Genomic DNA, 25,243 nt, shown 5'->3' on the forward strand with positions numbered 1-25,243 from the left:
CACAGTATGGATCTAGTCACAGCAACTAGTAAGTAGTAAGTGTTTGACTTTTTTAAATACACAGAGCATCTACCAAATAGCTTCTAGTTTGTTTTTTAACATGTTCTGTGTAAAAATAATGTTTTGTTTGTCATGTTGTGATGAACCATATACCTTTATCAGAGAAAATATGTGTGCACAGTAAAATGGAGTGCTCAGATCAGAGACCATAGCTCTCCCTGGCTGTGAGCACAGCACAAATTCTGTGATCCAAAAGTACAGCCTTTTAAAACTTCAGTTTTTTAAAAATGAGTAGGCTTTATTATGCACTCCTAAGTAGAAAGAGGGAAAATCATTTTAGTCCAGTAAACATCTGGTAACTCAGAAACGAAAAAAAAATACTGATTGGTTCTGACAGCTGTCTGCTTTGCAGCGGTATTTAACCAGGAATATTTGAAACAGATTGATATGAATAATGAAAGATTGCGTGACGTATGACAAATAAACTTCACCACAATTTAACTTATTAACAAAGAAACAATGTTACATATGTAAGAAAAATCCTTGTTTGCTGTTTACCTCATTTGTGATATTTCATTTATAACATCCTGACAACAAATATAATTTTTACAATAATTATCTCCATCAGGTATTGCAAGTATTTCACTGTGAAATAGGTTGAATGGAATGTCATTGTCCTTTAACTTTAACAAGTGCTGCTGATGGATGTGGTCCATTTAAATGTACAACAGAGAGCTGAACTAGATAACGAACTTATTATTACTCTCTGAGGATTACAGGTTAGTCCCAGAGGAGTGCAGTAAGCTAGAGAAAATCCATATCTACTGGCTAAACAATAGCCAGAAGGCTGACTGGAGATATTGATTTACTTTCGAGGCCATTTAGACCTTAATGGTGGAGAAAAGCTGAAGTGCTGTTTACTTTTCTGCCAGAATCGACCAAACAACGAGTCCATTTTTTACAGACTTTTGATTGATTTCACTTAGAGGAATTAGAGGTGATTTATTTTTAAGCTGAAAGCAACTCGTAAATATCTCCCACTACACAGGTTCCCTGAGAGTAATGTTAAGTGGAAATACTTACTGATAAATACTTTGCTGCAAATCAATGTGAACAGGTATTACTCCTTGGTAGGAACAGTCAGATATTGGACACCTTTCTCAAGGTTGTCAGCTCTGGTGGTAATATGTGAAACATGGCACTTTTAAAAGTCCCAACTTTTGCGAAGGGGTAGGAATCTGATTGCTCGGCTGATTTTGTGCCAGCTGTACCCTGCTGACTTAGAGAACAGGCTGCAGCCAGGGGAGTGTAAGTGGTACTCAAGGTCAGTACTGAGCAGCTTTAATATTTGATAGATGAAAACAGTAATTTATCACATGACAATTGCCCATGATACTCCATACACACAGCAGATATCTAGCTGCAAGGACAACTTAGAGAAAAAGCAAGCTAGGAGGCTGGAGAGGCTCATTTTCAAAATTAGACAAAGAAATGCTTCTAAGCATATCGCCACATATAGAGACACAGCTAAAGAGAAAACTAATATGTGCATTATTTCCTAGAGATAACCTATCTTGAAAATAACTTAGGACTATCAGGTGTATTAAGGTTGTGAATGTAAAAGGTGGGTTACCAAAATCAATCTTTAGCATGTTCTCATGGAACTTACAAAAGTAGAGCTGCTATATTAATAATATTTCTGTGTAGAGATAAAGCCATAATTTTATGTTAATTACAAACACATAGTCTATAATTACTACTTAGGAAAATTCTGCAGGAACATTTTTTTGAGGTCCACTTCCAAAGGTAAAACTTTTTTCAGAAAGCACTGCATAGTTCTGCCTTAATATGAAAGTTTCTGTTGTCTACTGAAAACAGTTCTGTTTTCAAACATGGGTTTGGCTTTTTCCCTCCTCTACTTCCATCTCTGAAGGAGATACTTAGTTAATGTGCTGCTTATATGTTAACATAGAAACATGTAACTGTTACCTGAAAACTATTAACTACAGTCAGCTCTAGAGCTCACACAAGAATATGGAACTATAGATGTTTTAAATCTGAAAATTGTATTTCAAATCCCATATGTTTCTTGTGACACCTCTCCTACCAAATAAATCATTAATCCTATGCTGAGACATTTGATTCAGTCTCAGCACCGTGCTGCAGAGCTGATAGCTGAAAACTGGTGGGAATAAGAAATCTTCCAGTATCTTCCGTTAATCTGGCCAAGCCTCTAAACAACAGGAAAATTACATTACTGTGAGCTAAGAGTCATTAGGACTTTGTTATATATTGTACAATAGTAATACTTTTTACCGTCCCATTGAACTTGTAGACTGATGCAGAGGAACTACAGAAGTTAGTTTCAGCTTATACTTCATCCTAGATCTTCATTCAACATTGAAATGAAAAACTGGGATTACTGTATGTTCTCAGTTGAAAAAGATTGGTACACCCAATTTTTTCTTAAACATATCTTCTGCAATCAGCGTGAAAAGCTTTTTATTAAGAATTTAGTACATGCTATTATGAAGTCCCAAGTAGAAAGTTTTACAGACTGCTTCATATGTGGTTTCTCTGAGCTTTTTTGTTTGTTAAGATTTGTAAAGTTCACTTACCATTTTTCAGATATAAGACTGTAGAACTGTATTTTATGATTTTTATTACTTTTCTTCAGCCCTAAAAAGTTTATGGCAGAATACATTTTGAAGACCTGTTTTAGATGCTAGGCTTATATACTTTAATATACTCTTGTGACTTGCTTCTTTGAAAGAAAGACAAGCCTACACACTGAATTCTGTGAGCTTTATACAACTATGAGAGGCAGTAGAAGTGTTAGCTGCAGTTTTCATGAAACTACAGTGAACTTTGTGAAACAATTTTATATGCTGATAATATGTATTTCTTTACTGGTATGTTCACAGTTCACAAAAGAAAACTATATGCATGTGTTAACAAAAGATGTGCTGCTAATGTTTTCTGTATGTCAAATAGCATGTCTAGATTTTTTTTTAAAAGCGTCAATTTAAGCTTTGTCTGTTTTTTTCTTTTTGTTGTTACATTTTAAATTCAATCTATAGAATGATTGAACTGGACTGAATGACCGACTAGATATATTTTAACTTTCACTTAAGAGTTGCTTAATTTGACTTAGTTTAGATCAGTTAGAAAATTTTTAACATAAAATTATAAAATTTTATGCTGAAATAGTCTCAATACTGCGAGCATTGAAGAGCTTCCTTTTGCCAGCATGTATGAGTAGCTCCTTTAATTTCCATTTCTTAGATGAATAGCACACACTAAACAAACTTTATTTAAGTTTAGAAAACCAGTTAAACTGATGCAATTTCTTTGGAATTCTGCAAATTTCAAGAAGTCAGATCAATGCCTCCAAATGACAGTATACTCATTGACTCTGTTTGATTTCTTTATTAAGTTTAAATCCTAAAATGTTACTGACTGTAAAGCAAAGAATGATTCTTCCATTTGTCTCAAGACCTGAAAATCAGTGAACAGGTTCTAAGAAATCTAAATCTGGGGTGGTTTTTTTTGTTGTTGTGGGTTGTTTTGTTTTGTTTTATTTTTTTTCTTGCAAGTGAAGTGCATTAGGAAAGAAAACAACAGCTGTTAGCATGGAGCTGTGAGAGATTTTAAAAAGCTGGGGTGAAGTAATGATTAGAAATGCAATATGGAGCTGTAGTGTAAGAACTAAAACTCAAGGCACTGAGCAAGACAAATATAATTTAGGCAAAAGCACAGGTCTAATTAGTAGGCTTATTCGATGTCTTAGAATTATCACCCATGAAGTTTGAGTCCTCTCCAACTCTCTAGCTGCAGAAAAGAATCCTACTAGATATAAATGCTAAATTTGCTGTTCCTGTGGCATATGATTGTTCAAAAATTAGAAAGGCAGAAGATTTCTTGAAGTGATTGTGCTGGTTTTGGCTGACGTATAGTCCCGTGCAAAGGATCTGTATCTGTAGATACCCACAAAGTGGAATATACATAATCACCATTACATCCCATAGAAAGCACATAGAGAACCGTTTTAAAGATTTAAATATGCTTTTGAAAATTAATCTACTGCTTCTTGATGGCATGTATTTTAAATTATAATGAATCACTGGGATTTTTGGTGAAATGGCTCTTAGTCACCTAGCTTTTTATGCATTCTTTCCTTTACTCTCTGCCTGGCAGTCTACCTTTTAGATGCTGTGCAGTGTATAAAGTTTTCTAAATTTGTGTTTTGAAGGGTAAGGTGGTAAGTTGTTGTAGTAGTAGAATTTATTATTTATGCAGCTACCATGTGCATTTTCAATGCTAACTCCTGATTTCCACTAAGTAAGGACCTTCTGTCACACTCAAAATGCATTCTGAAGTCTCTGCACATTTATGGAACAGCGTTTTTAACCACAGCTGATGACTGTGTTCAATTATCAAGAGAAAAATGTTGCCTAAAAATATAGACTCACGAGTACAGTATTAGTTTTAATATTTTCAGGTTTCTAAAAAATCAATGGCCTTTGAAGAAACAAAAACCCATCCCATCCTACCCTGCAAACCAGAAGAATATACTGTTATTTAATAACTGTGAGCTCTTGTTTAAGAAAGAGAAGGAAGCTTGGTCCACATGTTTCACCTACCTGTTCTCTCTTGAATTGTCTGCACCTGAGAGCTGGCAGCTGTGCCATAATTCTTTTGGTAGGAAATGACATAGCACAGCATCCATGCACTTCCTGGAGACAAAGATAGTTATATGTCTATTCAAAAATTTCTAGAACAAGAAACTCAAGAGGAGGCACAGCTTACATTGCCTTTCACATTTAAGGGTACTACAGGGAGCACAGATCAACTGAGTTCAGATCTTGGGTTCTTCTGTGTAAGTTGCTAAAAGTCTTAATGCTAAGTTTTATTAGATTCTTTGTTCCACCTAAATACTTGTAGGGGTACAATTTTAAATTTTTCCTTTAGCAAGTAAAATGAGGAATAATGAGACTTCATTTATCTTATAAGGTTTGGGGTCAGGAGGGAGATGTCTTTTCTTCTAAATGTAAATGTTTGAAACAAGACAGCCCAATGTAGGACTCAAAAGGTGTCTGTGTACACATGAGCTAGATGTCAATGGTCCCACTGTAGTGAAGTGGAGAGCCAGTTATTTGTCTCAATGAAGCTTGGAGAGTGATTCTGCTTACTCAGGCCTAGTGAATCACATCTTCAGTTCCAATGAGTAGATATCTTTTGTCTTCAATATACAACTGTATATTTCACAGGATGACAAATGCATTGACATGCCTAAGTATGGCATTAAGCTGAATCCCAGGCAAGCCATCTTATTCTTAGAAGAGGTCTTCTCATAGGAGTGGAATCAGGAGGCAATGAAGCTTGAAAAGTGTGAGGCTTCCTGAACTCATAAATCTGCTCTTTCAGTAAAAAAAGGAACTTTTGAAGTCCAGTGAATGTCAGTCAGAAAGGCAGAGTGTGTCTCAAATCCTGTCAAGTTTAAATATTTCTGGAAAATCCTAATGAGAAAAGATGTTGGAAAAAAAACTTCTCTTTCACAGTCTGATGTTTCTCCTGTGTTTCCCTTGCAGCATTTGACTGTTTTTTTTTTTTCCCCTTAATGTCCTCATCATGTCCTACTTGGGAATGATATAAATCATTTTAAGGGAATGGAAGGGGTTTTTTGGCAAGAATTGAATAGCAGTATTGAGAAACTTCAGTTTTTCAGTAGGAGTTAAAATATTGGGTAGAGAAAAAGATTATTTAATTACACAAAATCACCTGCATTATGGGAAAACAAAACTCTTTGTTTCTTTGTTTATTTGCTTATTTTCTGAAACAGAGCTACAATTGTGCATGGGAAGCAGCCAATAAGGAGATTTTGAAAACCTGTCCCTGAACCTCTGAACTGCCTTAACAATGGTCTCATTAATTTACGTACTGCTCAGTGTCATATCTGGTTTTATGTATCCATATTAGTGGGTAAGGGAGGGGAAGGAAAATTGTTTTATTCATCTGACATAATTTAAAGATGAAATGTGAAGGTCTATGACCTTGCTCTAAGATGCTAGGTCTATTGTAACCTATACGGACAGAGCTTTTTTTCTTTCCTTTTTTTTTTTTTCTTTTTCAAAAAGAGCTTTGTTGGTTCTTTAGTACGACCAACACTGGTAAATGTGGAACTGTTTGTAGGCTTTGTTTTTGTTCATGATAAAAAACCTCTTCAGATTAATGAGTCATGGGTGCCTCAGCATCTGCTCCCAAGACTGGGGAATTCAGGAAAGAAACTGAGGAGAAACATGAAAATAAAAATATATAAAGATTTCTCCTCTTAATATTTTATGATGAGGAATGATCACAAAGCATTTAAGGAGTGTTGTAGACATGTTAATTTAGTGGAGCAAAGTGACAGATTACGTCACAGATATAAGGAAGATACCTTTTAAGTTAAAAATTTGAAAAACTAAACTTTGTGATTTTTTTTTTTGGTCTTACTAATAATGTTAAACCAGAATGTGTTCAAAAGTAAGTGTCAAAATTACTTATTTCAACCAGATATTTCTGAAACAGATTAGAAACAATACCCACTTACATGGAGAAATATCTTGTAAACTGTATAAATTGGATATCACACTGGTTTATAATAGCTTGGTTTTATGTCAGGTGTTGTAGGCTAACCTCCTGTAATATATCTCAGGCAAGTGTACCATTTTTCTATAACTGTAGGAGAAATACTTAATTTTTCTTTTTTTTCATGTCCTGTTGTATATCAGCCCAAAACAGATGCAACCTGAGGCACAGCTCAAAACTCACTACATGTTTCTCCTGCATTTTAGCACCTAGTACGTACTCTGAGGCTCTTAAAATTATTGCAGTATGTGGTTTTTATTTCAATATGGACATTTTGACTTTTTATTTATTTTTTTAGGATAAGATTCCACTCTGTATAGATGTTATTAGGAGGCTTCTCTCTGCTGGAGTTTGTAGTGTAAGAAGGGAATGTGAGAAAGGCACCACAGTTAATCCAATGAAAACAGATAGTAAGTGAAGTATGTGGGTTATAGATATGAATATCATCGTGGTTTTGCTCATGTTTTTTCTGGTAGCCTAGTAGAGGAAGTGTTTCCAATCTGGCTACTATTTCTCTCAAAAACCTTGACTAATTACATTCTGGACAGTAGCCCAACAAAATCTGGAAACATTGCACAGTCCTCTGGTTAATTTTTTACACTTTTTACCTGCATATATACAGATAATACATGATGTTCAGGAACATCAGTAGCTGGCTGGAGTGTGAACTCAGCTAGAGTGTCTGTACAAATATTTCAGTCCAAATGGATACTTATAACCTGAGACAAGAAGTGGTATTGGGTGGCGATTCATTTATTGAGGAGAAATAGATTATCCAGCAAAGACAGAGAGAAAAGGAAATCTACTTGGGATCAGAAATGTAAGAACATTAATATAACTATCCTGTGTCAGACAAAATGTTATCTAGCCAGGTGCTCCTTCTCCAGTGCCATCTACCAATATGTCTAAGAAGATGAGAACTGAGTAGCATAACGTATTTTTGTATTTATGATGGTTTTGTTAGGTGGATGGTAGTGGCTGTTTCTTTCTTGAATCCCTTCAGTATTTTTTTAACTGATGTAAACTTTTAGCATCTTGTTGCAGAGATTTCAGCATCTCAATTGCATGCTGTGGAAAGAAATCTTGTTTGTTGTTATCTACTGCCTCCTAGGTCCTTCTTACCTGTCCTCTTGAGAGATATGGTTAATCGTCATACGCTATTTATCTTCCCCATGGCATGCATGATTTTAGAGAACTCTATTATATCTCATTTATCACCTTTTTAGACTGAAGAGTTCAAAAGGTGTTCAATATTTTGATTGTCCTCACTTTCTTTGTACGTTCTCCAGTTCTATTACTCTTCCCTTTTTTCATCCTTTCTGGGGTTTTTTTTCCCTTTCGTCCCTTTGTTTCCTCTTTAGGGATAGAAAAACTGCACATAGCATTCATTATCACAACACAATTCATGCAAATGCTATTAAGCACTGCTCCAACACTTGATTCAGTTATTGTATGCCCAAGAGTGCTCATCACTGTTTGTAAAATTAGGATTGTTTTTTATTTTCCTCTATGAATCGCTTTACATTTATCCACATTAAACATCATCTGTGTTTTAGAGCCCAGCCACTCAATACTCTTACAACTCATCATGATTATATGTATTACTGAAAGTGATTAGTGTGAACAAGGTGTCCAGGAGTGGGTTCTTGAACTAATGTGAGGTCACGGAAGAAGAACTGAACAGGCAAGGGGGAAGGATGGCAGTTACAGCTGGAGCAATCTACAGACAGTTTGCGCAGAGAGCTGGGTAAGTAGGGCAGTTAGGTGGACAGAGGGCATTGTGAAAAACTGCATTCATAAGTGCCAGCCACAGTACAGAACTACTATACAGCATGAGAGTAAATAGACTCAAATGCAGCTTTGCAGCAGTAGAACTAATAAATATCAGGAGGAACAATCTCACAGTTTTTACGTGGTAGCTTTCCAACTACAGATGGTATCATGATAATGCAAAAACTTTGTTCATTGTGTAAAACTGGGATTGTTCTTTCAGGATTTAACTTTTCTACACTTACCTATACAACCTCTGCTTATAGTATGTGCCATAAGAGATTAACACTTAGATTTGCCATAAGTACAGTTGGTAATGGAAAAAGAAAAAAATTGACAAAGATATCTCTATTAAAATCATGCCAGTCACACATAAATTTCTTATGGATGTGCATCTCCACTGGCTATTTCCTTACCTTTGCGTATGATTCATTATAAAGCAGAACAGGAATTATATGATTGTTAAGACATAAGTGGAAAGAAAAGAAGAACATTAGAAAAAGTCATACATTCTTATTAATATATATTATGTGCTGCAATGAAATCATTTTTACCTAAGTATAAAATTACCTAGATAATAGATTTATGAAGAATAAGAAAAGATGGAAAATATGTTGTCTGTTGAAAACTTCTGTGAGAGGGATAGAACTTGATAAAAATATTCTTTATATTGAGTTATATGAAACATTAAAAGATTTTTAGCAACTAAAGTTTTATTTATTTTGTCAGATATACAGTATTTATTTTCTTAGATAAAATCCATTGTATTGGCACATTTTATTACCAGAAATACGATCATCATAACATACAATCAGCTGTAAGTTTACTTCACTTGCTCTTGAATGTTTGTCTTGCAGGCTGGAACTCAATAAACCAAAAAACAACCACTTCAGACACATATGAGAATATCCTTTTTCCCCATACATTAGGAATGAGCACTAGGTCTGTTATATTGTTGGAGATTTTTAATGCAGTATGAAATCCCAAACTCTCATAGACACAGTCATGGATTAACATAAACAACTTTTTTTTTTTTTTTTTTAACAAACAACAACAAAAAAGGGGATAATTCGCCCTCATAACTTTGGCTAATCTTTGTTCCTTTTTTCTTTTAATTTTTTTAATATTGCTTCATGGTGTAAATGGCCACAAACTGAAATGAAGTTATAGAATCACAGAATGCTTTGGTTTAGAATGGACCTTTAAAAATAGTCCTGTTCAACCTCCTTGCCTTGGACAAAGCCTGATCCAATCTGATCTTGAACACTTTCAGGGATGGGATATCCACAATTTCTCTGGAAAACTTGTTCCAGGGTCTCCCCACCCTCATCGTTACAAAATTTTCCTTATGTCTTAACTAAATGTACCCTCCTTCAATTTGATAGAACCATAAACAATAATAAACCTTCCTTAGAGCTAGATTATTCCCAGCTGTATACTACATGGAGTCCTACTCCGTTCTCTGCAGTCTCTGGTACTAACCACTGTCAGTGACACAATATTGGAACAGATGTTCAGCTTTTTTGCCCAGCATGGCATTTCCAATACTCCCGGTTTCAATTTTAGACCTTGTTATATCTGTATTTTCAGACTACAGAAATAGGTGTTTTTATTTGGGTCTCCAAGGGTTATTTTATTTTTCTTCCCTTCTGTATTTTATCATTATTCATTTTTCAGCATTGTAGAACTGCAATGCATTTTGAAATTAGGTTCCTATCTTTTTCTCATTCTTCTCTTTCTTGTATTTTCCCTGATGATTATTTTATTTTATTCACGTATAATTTTCAGTCACTTTGTCCCCTTGGACTCTTCATGGTTTCTCCTCTGTGGAAATACACCTCTGTCTCACAACTCTATTTCTACACACTTCTCTGGTATTTTTGATTCTCTGCAGAGGTGGTTCCACACGTTATTCAACATTTCCTGAGAACAGAGGATGAAAGAGCAAACAAGAAGAAAAAAGGAGGCAGAGAGACCTGTTGCTTTTAAGTATTTGCCCTGAATTTGTGACTCTGAGCACCTTCCAGAAATATGGTGAATGAGGGGATACATATTCACTCTGTATGGCTTCTTTCCTACTTTTTCTTTTTTTTTCCCCCTGGGTGTTTTGGTTTTTTTTTTCAGAAATTCGTTACATTCTGTAATGAATTCACTGTCCATGAATGCTGCCCTTAGAATGAGAGCTTTATGCTGGCAACTGTACAAGTTTGTTATATAGACCAGGACCAACTATTGACACTGACAAACACACAGTACTTCTGCAACACAATGGGAATAGCTTTAAAAAACACTGTTTTCAGAAGCAGTTCTTAGGGATTTTATTTTGGAGAATGGTATAATTTATGGAGGAAATCTAGTGCTGCTTGTCCATGAGCATATATTGTTGTACAGCTTTGTGGTAGGGATTACTTCCTGGCAGTGGACTTCTCAAAGAATTTACCTTGACAATGTTAAGAATTCTAGTAGTTTCATGGGTAAAATTTCCTATGCTTTGTATAGGTTGAAGGGTGAAAGATGACACAACTAGAGACAGAAATTTGTTCTTTCTCTGCCATATGAGAATATTGAAAGGAAAGCTTTCCCAGAGTGTTTTTTCAAATGGTCATAGTAGAGTTAAATTCCATATGTATATTCATGCAGATGGCCAGAGTCATATTCTTGATGCAAGGCCATCCTTGTGCTAAATTTAAAATCTCTGCTCTGAAAGTGTAGCTGTATTAACAGTTCAAAGTGTATGTTATTAAGCACACTTAGTGTAAGCAAATATACATGTTTTTCTCCAGACATTTTCAAAAATGGTAAAAGTATTTAATCTGAAAATTTATTAAAATTGCAGTCAGATATTTCTTGGTGTAGACATTTTTAGCTCAAGCCATTGAAGCTTGACACTTCTATTAAAATAAAATGGAAATAAATAAAATAAATATCAATAGTAAAAATAAGAAATGTCAATAGAATGTGGTAGAAAGTGTGACAAATTTTCAAGTATAGCAATAAGCCCTTGCCCTAGCCTTGACACCATAATACCAGAAATATGAATTTAAAGTTGAATATAATATGAATATAAGTTTAAAGATACTCCTGTTTTATTGTCATGACCTTTTATTAGCAGCCTATAGCTAGTCTATCTTTATACACATTTTGGAAGAGTGCGCATACTGCAATGAAGTATAGATGGTCTTCAGGTGTAGAATAAAGTATTTACTATTTCCATATTTAGAAACAGGACAATTTTTCAATAACATGCCTTGTAATTGCTTAATCAGAAAGGTTATATAAAACAGTTTTAACAGTAGGGGAGTTTCTGATTAACTGATAGTGAAGACAACCCATATCACAGACTATTTTGATAATTTTGTCTTGATTACCAAATATTAGTCTGAACTTTTCCAAGAAATATATCCATGTTTCTAAGTCTGTTTCTATACCGTGAATAAATATCACTGAAAGAAATGGCAATATTAGCCTTTCCATACTGTCTTGCTAATTTATTTCGTCAGTTTGTTTAAGAAGATGGTTTCACTTATCAGAAAATACTTATCAGAAAATTGACCAATACATGAGGATGTGGAACACTGTCAGCATAAAAGGTGTTTAATACAGTTGTAGTACAATTTCATTGTTGCTGCATCCATATACTCTATATGTTTTGACATACTATAGTTCAATAGCAGGATTAGATAGATCAGCCTTTAATGATTGCTGTTGTGTTTATATTGTATTTTCAAACACAAAGCTGCTTAAGAGTTTAGCTATGCACTTTGAAGCATACACAGAAACACTTTCCTATAGAATAATCTATTCGCTTCCCTGCTCCAACAAAGCCAGTGTTGTAAAGTGCTACCGTATAGCACTTTTTTTTTTTTTTTTTTTTTACTGAAACAGACTTCATCTTTTTTTTTGGTCAGTTCTTATTAAAAGTTGGAACAAGTCTAAATCCTCTCCTCTAGAAGAATGTTAACGATATCAGCCTGTGATTCAATTTCTTACAGTTTTAATGCTGAAAAATTGACGTTAAATATGTGTTTGTTTACTAATTTACAATTTACTGATACCATTGTGAAAGAAATTAGAATGGCCATGAGAGAAGTCCATTAATTTTCTAAATGGATTCTTCTACTATTTGCTGGTGTCTTGATAAGCAAATAAGCTTATTGTTTAAAAGAGGAATGAATGTGGAAGATATGAATTTAGATGACATTAGTGACTATAAAAATTAGAATATGTACTATAACACTGACTAGTCTTACAGAAATTTTACTAGAATTTGTCTTGATTTTTTTTTATGCTTAACTTTGTTTTGTGTGTATAAGAAAAGTTGTAATATTATTTTCTGTTCAGTAAAAATATAGTACTTTCGAAAAAGAACATATAATCTAAGCTATTTCATGACTGGTAAAAGGAGTTGGTAAATCAAAAATTAAGAATAAGATTATTTGTATCTATGTCTATGTACTGGAAAATCTGTCAAATAGGTTGTCTTTCTATCCTTAGGGATACAGTCAACTAAAGAAAGAATGGGATCAGAAGACTACATTTTTTGGTCTAATAGAATTTTACAGGTTATGTTACAATGACAAAAAAATACATCTACCATCAAAACCTCACCTGATGAATGTACTTCATCTTCTGTCATAATTCTACAGTGTGTTGATTTATAGATCTAAATTTTCTAGTAAACCTTTAGTGCACTGATAATGCTGGATTTTGTTTTGCTGAACCCAAAATTTATTAATTTGACACAATATGTTCTCAATAAAGTGCATCTATCTCTTTTATCTTTGTGGAAATCAAAGAGTTTATTATGAACAGTGCTAGTAAGTCAATTTAAAGCAAGCCTTTCACTAAAGGCAAATTAAAGATGCTTCATTTAGGGTAAAAACAACTGAATAGTGAGAGGAAAGGCTCTCAAAGGACAAGATGCAAAGACTTGTTTATCTTGCTCAATAGTAGAATCAAAAGAAGTGACAATATGGTTTTCTGAATACTTAGATGAGGTTGATTTTTTTTTCATTATTCACCGCCCCCTGTGTAGAAAGTAACAGGAAAGTAGCTGCACCGAGATTTTGCAAAGGGATCCAACTGGAATTCAGGGCATGGTTCACATTTGTTTGGAAATTAAACAACTTTACATTTCTTTATGTACATTGACATAGAGCAGTTGATCCCAGGTCAGCATGTCAGTGTGCTAACTAACCTACAGGGATTTACATCATACTGAATCTAGTCAGAGCCCCTCTGGTTGTTGGAGCTCATATGAGAATATGCATTTATCTTAGAGCAAGTTCTCAAAACTTGTTTCCAAACACGTTCAGATTTTCTGAGCAAGAAAACCCACTTGGAAATGGAAATGCCTCAAACATTTTCATCAGAAATGTGTCATTTCATTCTTATTCTTCTATTCCCACCCTATGCAGGCTTATCGTACTTAGGGAAATGGCCTAGTGGTTGATAGGGTTAGGATGAAGGCTGGACTTGATGATCTTAAAGGTCTCTTCCAGCCAAAACAATTCTATACCTCTATGACAGCCTTACACACTCCTGGTACTGCACCAGGAATTGCTGGTTCTCATGCCAGCAGGTTTCTGTGAATGTCCAGTACTGTAGTGCCTCTTTTCCCTATGTGGCTTTAAGAGCAATTAAGTGGACTTTAAGAGCCCACCAAGTAGACTTTTGTGTGTGATTTGAAACAAGTACCAAAGGTAGAATTTGTACTTTTGCTGACACATTTGACAGGCATCTAGATCTGCATTTCACTTTTCTCCACTTCTGGCTCATGCAAACTCAGTCATTTTCAAGCTCCAAGCACATTGTGCTCTATATGTGTCAGAGAACACTTTATACAGGTGGAGGAACTGTATACATATCTGATTCTTAGATGGGAATAATGAATTCAAATTCAGTATCTTTTTTGTTTAGTTTAGTTTAGCTTCTTGTTTCATTACAGAATAATAATTAGTCATAAGAGTACAACAGAACTACACATAATTATTTGCAATGGTACTGCTAGTGTCCTGATTGTATTTAAGAGCATGTAATAAATCTGGTAAAAGAGAAGTGCAGTCTTTAAGTGCAGTTAATATATTTAAGAAGAAAACAGTGTAATCTGTTAATGAACTTCAAAATGCAAGTCCTTTCACCATTTAAAATGTGTCTATGACTTAATTATCTGTAAATAAAACTTTTATACTATAAAGTATCTAAAGATTTTTAGATCTGGAATTTTTATTTCCTTCAAATATCTGTCATCATGAGCAATAAACATTTACCTTTAGCTTTAGCTAACTTAAAGCAAGCTGTACTTTTGTCTTGGCTGATCTTAATGATGGGAGTGCCCTGATTGTACATTCTAGTACCTTGTAGGTAGATATTTTAACTGTGAATTAGAAATCATATAGTAGGTGTAAGACATGAAATAAAGTCGATATATGTTTCTCAGGCATGTCACTGGTTAAGTGACAAAAAAGATTCTGATAGTCGCTGGAAAAGAAAAGTCAAAAGTACATTTGAATCTGTCAGTTCAGCATATTCCTGTTATCCCTTTAGGGGATATCATACAACTTGACACCAACATTTAAGCTTTGAAAATTATGAGCTCATCGATTTCAAATGGGATGTCACATGTTCCGAAGCCTTTGTCATTACTTATAACGGAAGACAGGATGATCACTTTTGTCACATATTGATAGTGAATAAGATCTTTCTTTTTTCTTGTCTTTTTTTCTTGTTTCAGAATGAAGAACAAATTTTGGTATTTTGAATTTGGCACTTCGGAAACTTTCTCAGCCACCTGTAAGAAGCTGCATGAATCTGTAGATATAGAAGTAAGAAATTAATTGTTGCCTTTTTCCTTGAAATGTCACTAGTTTGGCTGAAATACAGGGAGCAAGGGTGCAGAGTGCCTGAATCCAACAAGGCAAAATAGTGCACATCCTTTCGACCCTATATTCCAAAATATTTTTATCATGACTATTTGTAGTGTAGCCCTGCACACTGGAACAAAGTTCAGTTTGATGATTAGTGAAGTCTTAATACAGTAGACAGGGTCAAGAGGTGAAATATAACATTAAAAATCAATAGAGATTGTGACTAGGTCAGGTGGAAAAATGAAAGACTGTCAGAGGGAGTGAGAGCTGCTGCAGGATTAAAATAAAATAAAAAAAAAATCTTATTATTTCTAGGTCCCAAGTTTTTATAACCTTTAAAACTTGATTCCCTAAAATTGTACTTACTTTCCTGAATAAAGGTTAAAGAATTTTTTTTTTCAATCATTCCCCTTCATTAAATAGCTTTTCTCTCTGCACAAGGGGTCATCTTTCCATTATACATTGAACATTAACTGAAAAGACACAGGATAGTTACAGAGAAAATAGGAATTTAAAATAATGTGATACTGCTACTTTGATGGCTGATAGAATAAGTGTCTACATTACACAAACTGTTTGGGGAACTGATATTTACTGGTAAGTAAATGAAAAATGTGGAATGAGTAAAGGTACAAACCTGAGAATTTAAGCTAAGTAACAAAATCATTTCTCAAGACGATTACGGTACTTTTCATTTCCAATAGTAATGAGAAACTGCACATGTCAATGGAGTATTTGTATTGTAGCATGAGGCACTCAGACAGCTTTGGTGAGAATTTTGAGAGTCTGGTAAAAGCCTCCTGAAAGGTAAAGTCTGAAGTGATGTGAAGGGACTGTGGATCTGGTAGTACAACAATAGCAAGGAATACTGACACAGAAACTGAGACCTGTGATTGCTTTTATCTGTTATGTTTCCTTTTCAAGTGGAAACACATTCCACACATGTTGGATTAATGTTTGAAAGAAACAAACCAAAATCGTGGAAAAAAACAAACCAACCAAAAAACTGCTTGCTTCCTACAACAGTGCTTCACACATATTAGTTTAAGTACATGTAGCCTGAAAAAGATTTGGCTTACACAAGAAGTGTTAGGAAGTAATTGTTTACAGGTTTCTTTAAAATAAGTAAATTACATTTAAATAAATAATGTTTGGTAATATGTTTGTATCTAAGTTTTCTTGTTTGAGTATTAGAAACACTTGGTAGTAGCACTGTTTTCATCTGATTTTTAACCTGCTTCCCCTTGCTTGGGGATGTTGCTGTAAATGAGAGCTTGATGTATGATACCACATCTCACTCTAAATAAAATGCACAAAGAATATGTTTACTTTACAGCCAAAGTTTGAATGAACAAAACCCGTGAAGTTTAAGGATCTGTATCTCTGAGCTGGGAAACAGTAATCAAGCATTCAATGGGCAAATATTTATTCAAGCCTATACTTGATTTCTATCCTATTTAAGCTTAGCTTTCCTGATACACATTCAAAGTTTTGACATTAATTCTTATGGTACCCGGAATACAGTATGGTTTTATTTCCAAATTGGAATCCAAGAATTTGAGGAAAGAAAGGTAGGTTCTAAAGAGCAGAATTAAGGATTTCTATTTAATAATAATGTGTCAGTAAACAAGGCTTAAGATTTTGCTGTTTAGAGCACTTACACTTTATTTCCACTTCAGAAAAATAAGAAAGATGTGTAAAGGGTATTTAATGAGAGTAAGAATAGATGCAGTCTAAGTGGGGATGGCATGGTCCATACTTGCAACATTTTAAAAGCATTGTAGGACCAGAGGACACCTTCTATTCCACCCATTATTAATGGATCAGGAAAGAAGTTTAAACGATCACATAGTCTTGCATGGTACTGCACTTGGTTACACAGCAAAGCCTTGATCTCAGCTCTTTTCAGGTATGGATATGTATGTTCTCAATGTAGAGATGATACAAAAATATTTTATGTTAATGAATGAAATGAAAAAGATAATGCCCAAAAGGGGATTGCGACCAGGAAAGATGGCAAAAAAGAATTATAAGTTGTGTTTATCTCTAGTCTAGGTAGGGATGCTCTACATTTTAAAAACATGCTTTTATTTTTAACGACAAGTTTGCATTATTTGAAAAAAGGACAGATCACATCTGTGTTTTGCTGTTGTAGCTTGTGAGTGTGTTAGGACAACATGGACCTACCTGTAGTTCCAACTTCTTGTCTATGTAGAAACAAAAGAAATCCTCTTTCACTAATACAGAAAGTTCCTTGTTACTGTGGGATTCTGAGGCCTAGTCAAATAATTGTCTTAGCGTGCTACCTGCTGTGTTCAATATTGAGTGAAAATGGAAGCCAGACCCTGCACCATCCTATTTCACAATTCTTCTTTTATTTAAATAATTCCAGTCAGTTTAGGGGACGCCAGACCTTTATAAATTAACAGCAGGGAAATACCAAAGGTGTCAGATTGCATATTTATCATCTTTCTCGTGTAATATTTAAATATGTATTAAGAAGTGACTGACATAAATTAGGCAGATTTCAGAAGCCACAGGCCGTGGCTTGTAGAGGACCCCCTTCTGCTTGACATTTCATCCTTGTCAAAGATCAAATTATTTTAATTTAGGCTGCAAATTATAAGAAATGAAGACTTCTTTGTGGGAATTCCCTGTGGTAATCTGACTTTTGTTGTTACTGCTGCTTGTCAGTGTGCAAAAGATATAATATGCATGCAAATAAGGTTAAAAAATATGTACTATCTAATTATCCAGCCAGTACATTCCACTTGAAGACAGTGGGAGGCCTGACACACAGTATGTGTTTGATTCATTGAGGCCTGCAGGGTATTTACACAAGATTACTTTTAATTATGAAATTAATATCTGTTTATCTAGAATGTATAGCAGTAAGTGAGCATACACATGAACAGAATTTTTAGTAAAATAAATCATCTTAATATTGAATACATATAAAATACTGGTGGAAACCATGAATTTGCTCCAAAATAAATGAAGACTCATGCCTTTTTTATTCTCAGAAAAGTATGACTAAAAAATTACAATTTCAATTACAGTAGTTGCCACAGCTGCCAACTTGCTTTCAAATATGTCTCTTGACTTTAAAGTTTTCCGTATATGAATATAATCCACAAGCTTAAAATCTAATTCAATCTTAATGTTGAAGTTGTAGCTCCAGATTTATGTACTTCTTGGAAGAGTTAAGGACATGTAGAGTATGCATTGTGATATAGTTCTGGTTTGTGATTTCAGAGAGTTTCAGGGTAGATTAATAGTTATGCGCAGTTAATTTTGAGTCATACTTCACTTTTCTTCTTCAAAGCTATGATAAAATTTAGGCAGAGAGGAAAGTGCCAGTGACCCACAGAGCAGCAAACTGCAAGACGTCAGTGGACTATTACTGAAGCATGGTTAATTATTTTTCCAGTTTTCTTCCTGATTACTGTATATTGGAATTACAAAATATGACCCTTAATCAGTTTTACATGCATGACTGTACCCCCTACTGACTTGCAGAACATTACAGGAGTAGGATCTAATGTTTTAAAAATATTCTGCTTTATACCATAAGATGCATGTGACTTGCCAGGACATCGATACACTCTATGTTGTGAAGATCTCACTTGCCAAGGTACAAGTATATGAATCCTAGGAACTTTGGCTTATTCAGTGAACTAATAAGTAGAACTGGATGCCTTGCCTTCCACCTGCACTTTCAACTGTAGTAATCTGTAGTAATTCTTCTGTGGAGGTTCTTCATTGTTTTTCTGTATGGTATATGAAGTAGGAGATTCCCCTGATCCTAAAACAATGTGAGTATGGAGAAGGACTTAACGTGAATAAATGATAGTCAGCAAAGTTTCAGTGTATCCTATCAAGCTAGGTGCATCTCATCTGGTGAACAGGTGAACTCTGCTTGCAAATGTTGTGGGCTTCTACCACCTGAGAAAATGCTGAGAACCAGCTGATAAGTCAGGGTCTCTGAACTATCCTCCTGAAGTGAAAATTGTGGTCCCTTGATATCATTTGAAGACAGATTTGGCAAAGGAATGTACATCTATAAAAAATCTCAATGTCCAGTTTTGCTAAAGGAAGCAGGAGAAACGTACAGTAGTGACACAAGATGCCCTCCAGTAATGATTCCATCACTGAAGGGACCAGCTCAAAGAATAAGTTTTATTCTGTGTGTCCAGTAACTTTTGAAAGGCTTTTAGAGCATTGATACTTCTTTAGCTCTGTATCTTATGTTTACCTTTAACAATGATTAGAGAACAGGCTGATAGAGGTTTTGCCTTAAGAAATGCTGTAGCTACTTCAGCTTTTAGCTGTACTCAGTTTTAAAAATCTTACCGTACAGTCAGAGTTATTAGTCAGGCATAGTCCTAGGCTAATGTGCCAGTTGTGCCTTTGGATTGAAGCTGTTAGTGTGGTGTTCTGTACTCTCAAGGCCTGCTTAGACACTTTTCAATAAATCTGTATCTTCTTTGTATGCAGGGACTTTTCTATTCAGTTTAATGTGGAAGAGACTCAGGTGTTATAATGACAAATAATATTGCAAAATCATAAAACAGGCTATTTAGGTGGAACAGGCAACAAAAAACTCTCCAGTTATTCCTATAGAATTTTTTGTAGGATAAATGTTTTTCTACTAATAGCTGTAGGGAAGCTACAAATGTATTTCACTTGGGTTAACTAATAGGTATCAGATAATAGGACTCTACAACATGGTCCCACACTTAAACAATGAAGAACTGAATAGGAGTTGTATTTTGCCTTCTGAATGAGGATCTGTTCCTATCTTTTATCTCCAAACCACTGACAGTGCTAAGAATTATGAATTAGCAAAATATCCGATAGGTAGAACATTCTGATTTTTCTTTATCTCTTTTTTCCCCCTTTCCTTTTTTATTCTCCTTGCTAATCAGTGTGATGGAATTCAGCTTGACTTAACCAATGTTTCTCTGGAAGGGGTTGCCATTCTTAACATCCCAAGCATGCATGGTGGATCGAATCTTTGGGGAGAGACAAAGAAAAGACGTAGCCACCTTCGAACAGAAAAGAAGAGGTCAGATAAAAGAACCACTGTCACAGATGCTAAGGAATTGAAGTTTGTATGCCAAGGTAAGATTACTGATTAATTTAGACTATCTGGCTCTGTACAGTCAGCTCAGTTGTGTAATTGCTCTTGTATTACCTCTTGTCAAGAAAAAGGATAGACAGTTCTTAGCTATTTCTCTTTTTTTGTGTGTTTAGCTTTTCTAGTGGGAAACACTGGAGCAAAGGCATAAACAAAGATGTGCTAACAATCTAGTTGCCTGCAAAACTGCCTCAGATGTTACCTGTTAAGCAGACGAAGCACACCATATGGCACTGTTTGCTACTGTGATACTTAGTCTCTAGAAGTATCTGGAGTTTTAGCAGTTGGAAAATTCTGGCTGAGTATTTATAATGCATCTTAATGTTAGTGTGCATAAAACTTTGGGGCAATCATGCCCTGTTTCTAACAAAATTTGGTCAGAGGTTGTGGGAAATTGCTTCTAAGTAACAAGAGCAAGCTGTCTGTAGGTTTTATGTTGTACTGTGGTGCTATAAGCAATCCTTGAATGCATATATTGTAACTTCATGTGTGAGCATGATCTGTCCTTTCTAGGTTCACATACTTTCCTGTTGGTTGTATGAATTTGGTCTATATATTTTATTATTAATCATAACTCGTGACAAAACTTATGGTAAATAGTAATCTCTAGTCTACTTTGTAGAATCTATGCATTGTAATACATCACTACATATCACAAGTTCTAATGATTATAAAACACTGTTATGTTCATACCAAGGGATGAACAGACCAGACTTTAAAAAATGTTTGTGGTTGTTTATCTTATGGAAAAGAGTATCTCTTGCTTCAGAGTATTCTCCTGCTTCTCCTTATTAAGACCAAATGAAGATCAGGACTTTAACTGTCCAAAGTTATTGCAATCCTTTTACTAGTTTTTTAGATCCTATTTTTTACATTTCATCAGCAGTAATTTTTAAGTCACTAGTTATATCTTAATTAATATGTTGTAGTTTTAGTCCAGTTAATTCATCTGGATGACAAAAATTTAAGAAAAATGTCGTTTTCTGTGGCTTTGAGGTTGCACTTTCTGTATGCTTTAGCAATTTGACAAAGGTTCTCAGTATCTCAAAGTAACTTACCAATATACTGTGTCAGCTGAACTCTTAGCTGCTAAGTTTCTGCATACTGTATAATTTTTGTATTGTGTTCTGATGGAGGCAGGTTATTTGGTAATGGACTCACCAAGAATTTTAAGTTGCGTCTTTCCTTTAGTGTTGCTGTTTCACATAGGGAGACAGTATATCTCAGCCTTTTGATAGTAGTGAAACAATATGTTATAATATCTTTAATTAGTGAGGTTAGGCATATATTTGATACATACAAACTACAGGCTACTTTTTGTGCATTAGAAGGGCATTGCTACACTCCATTTCCATTTTCCTGGACAGAAGAAAAGAAAATAATAATAAAAACATTAAAGAATGAACAGAATATACTACTTTATTTGTCCAAATGTTCATAATGCAGACTTTAAACACTTCAGAAAAACTAGTTTCATGATATCATAGTATCACAGAATCATTATGGTTGGAAAAGACTTTTAACATCATTGAGTCCAACCACTAACCCCACACTGCCAAGCTCATCACTAAACTAAACCACACCTCTCAGCACCTCATCTAAGCATCTTTTATATCTCCAGGGATGGTGACTCCAGCAGCTTCCTGGGCAGCCTGTTTCAATACTTAATAACCCTCTTGGTGAAAAAGTTCTTCCTAGCCTCCAATCTAAACCTCTGCTGGCCCAACTTGAGCCCATTTCCTCATGTCCTATCATTCTTTACTTCCAAGAAAAGATTGACCTCCACCTCACTATGACCCACTTTCAGGTAATTGTAGAGAGCGATCATGTCTGCACAGCTTCCTCTTCTCTAGGATAAATAACCCCAGCTCCCTCAGCCATTCCTCAGAAGATTTGCTCTCCAGACTCTTCACCAGCTTCATTGCCCATCTCTGGACATGCTCCAGCACCATAATGTCCTTGTAGTGAGGGGTCCAGAAATGAACACAGTACTCAAGGTGCAGCCTCACCAGTGCCAAGTACAGGGGGAAAATCACTTCCTTGGTCCTGCTGTCCATACTATTTCTCATACAAGCCAGGATGCCATTGGCCTTCTTGGCCACCTAGGCACATTGCTGGCTCATGTTCAGCCAGCGATTGATTAATACCCACAGGTCCTTTTCCACCAGACAGCTTTCCAGCTGTACATCCCCAAGCCTGTAGCACTGCATGGGGTTGTGATGACCAAAGTGCAGGATCCGGCACTTGGCCATGTTGAACCTCATAAAATTGGCCTTGGGTCAATTTTAGACAGCCTAGACAGGAATTTAGACAGACTCCAGCCTGTCTAGATTCCTCTGATGAGCCTTTCTGCCCTCAAGTAGGTCTATGCTACTGCTCAGCTTAGTGTCATCAGCAAATTTGTTGAGAGTGCACTCAATCCTCTCATCCAGATCATTGATAGAGATGTGAAATAGAGCAGACCCTAACACTGAGCCCTGGAGAATACCACTGGTGACCAGCTGCCAACTGGGTTTAACTCTATTCACCACAACTTTCTGCACCTGGCCATCCAACCAGTTTTCCTCCCGTCACAGACTAGGTCCATCCAAGCCATATGCGGCCAGTTTCTCCTGGAGGATGCTGTGGGAGACTGTCAAAGGCCTTAATAGAATCCAGGACGATCACATCCACAGCCCTTCCTCGGTCAGCTTGTCATAGAAAGTGTCACATATGTACTGTAGATGAAAATATCTTAAACCAAAAGGCAATTTCAAAGCAGAGACTTTGAAATTGACTTCTCAATATCATAAGCTAGAGCACCTCTATCTAATCACTGAGTACATAGATAGTATTATTGGTTGCATCTACGGTAACATGTTAGTGCTTAACGGGAGTATGCTTCTTGGATTTCATAGTTGTCTGTGATGAATGTGTCCTAGTTTGCAACACTGAGCAGTCTTGAGCATGCAAACTGTATACTTTTTAAATTGAGTCTATTGAACCAGGTTAAAGAAAACTCCCAAGTGAATGCAGTGTGAACATATGAGAACCAACTGATTTGCTCTATGAATCCAGTCCTATTTTATACTGCAAAGAATTTTCACTTAATTTTCCTAGCTAGGATAGTCTTTCAGGTTAGAGTGTGCTTCTTCACATCAGTATTCAAGATTATTGCTGAATAATGGAATTCAATCAATTTTATGTCTAGGCTTCTCAAACAGTTTTGATAACTATAAATCATCCCACTGTGGAAATAACTGACTGCCTGTCACTTCTGAAGTGCTGTGATTCCTTCACTAGCTCTCTACAAGAAAATCTGAGAGCCTATTGTCTGGTTGGTAGTTTTCTAAGGGTTCATTTGGACTGTGCTTTTTAGTTCAAAGGAAACATTTTACATATTAGTGTTTTATGTGTTAATACCTGGTGTAGAAATAGATATTGCTGTATTGAGAACCATGGTAAATATATATTTGCTTGTTAACTTCTGTTTGTTAGTTTAATTATTCTGAATAAATAACCTCTCAGTTCATTTTATGTCCAAATAAAACACCTAATTACTTGACAACTAAACACTGCACTTTCTAAGAGACAGTAATCAAACATCCTCATCTTTTCACGTGGATGTATATTTCAGGTTTTGATGTTGGCTTTTGGGGGTTGGTTGTTTTTTGGTTTTGTTTTTGAAATCTAATCCTCTCATATGTGACTTGGAAGTGGCATTCACATTTAGTGGTAGTCTTTTTCAGTGGTAGTGAAACTGTGGGCTGTTTTACTGTTTATCAATCTGTATTCTTCTTGTCTCTTTGCTTTTATGGTTTTATAACTTGATCATAAATACATTAATTGAATTTTAGTGTTCAAAGTCTGAGCCCTTAGATGGCATACTTGTACGGACTGGTGAAAGCTGTCTCCCCTTTCTGGATAGTTTGTTGCCCCTGAGCATGTTGCATTACTTCTCTTGGAACCACCTCAGGAGGACTTTATGAGCTTCCAGAGAAAAGGAAACCTCTGTGACATCCTCCCCCCGCTGTTGTGTGTATTACCTAACATGAGCCATGTACATTGCAACATGATCATCAATGAAGGAAAAAGGTCAAAGTTTGCCAAATCTCATTTTTTAATCAGATATCTGTATAATTCAAGAAAGATATATTCCTCTGAGCCCACTCCTCTGGTTTGACTTCTCTTCTTCTCTTCTCTTCTCTTCTCTTCTCTTCTCTTCTCTTCTCTTCTCTTCTCTTCTCTTCTCTTCTCTTCTCTTCTCTTCTCTTCTCTTCTCTTCTCTTCTCTTCTCTTCTCTTCTCTTCTCTTCTCTTCTCTTCTCTTCTCTTCTCTTCTCCTCTCCCCTCCTCTCCCCTCCCCTCCCCTCCCCTCCCCTCCCCTCCCCTCCCCTCCCCTCCCCTCCCCTCCCCTCCCCTCCCCTCCCCTCCTCTCCTCTCCTCTCCTCTCCTCTCTTTCCCCTATTTACTATTGTCACCTGTTTATGTAAAAAGCCTTGTATTTTCTTTGCCCTTCTCATTATCAATCTCTGCATACTCAATAGTTAGACCACGGTTTGCAATTAAAGTAATCAAATAGACATCTTCTTGGAAGACAGTCTGATTATATGCACATAGTCTGAAAAAAATATGTTGAAATGTAGCAATTTAAAATGGGCATTATTTAAATAAATTCCCTTCTTATCTCATTAGGAGTTGTATATGTAGGGTAAAGAGGAAAATTTCACATTGATATCATACCAATGTGTGTCTGTGTGTGTATCATATTTCTACCTAAATAGTACCTGGCTTTAACATTTTTATATAAAACAAGTATGAAAATATATTTCTCTGATTAACTTGTAGCTCATTGGAAG

At 35.5% G+C, this 25,243-nt stretch overlaps 1 protein-coding gene across 1 annotated transcript in view; it reads left to right on the top strand.

Annotated features, from left to right (window-relative positions):
- Nucleotides 1-25,243, top strand: part of DGKB (diacylglycerol kinase beta) — a 324,193-nt gene that overhangs the window by 213,318 nt on the left and 85,632 nt on the right. Inside the window, exons 21-22 of the mRNA XM_061996392.1 lie at nt 15,134-15,224; nt 20,195-20,390. Of these exons, the coding sequence (XP_061852376.1) occupies nt 15,134-15,224; nt 20,195-20,390 (287 nt within the window). The remainder of the gene's footprint in view (nt 1-15,133; nt 15,225-20,194; nt 20,391-25,243) is intronic.

This window comes from Colius striatus, chromosome 5, assembly GCF_028858725.1.
Source record: "Colius striatus isolate bColStr4 chromosome 5, bColStr4.1.hap1, whole genome shotgun sequence".
Taxonomy (NCBI): domain Eukaryota; kingdom Metazoa; phylum Chordata; class Aves; order Coliiformes; family Coliidae; genus Colius; species Colius striatus.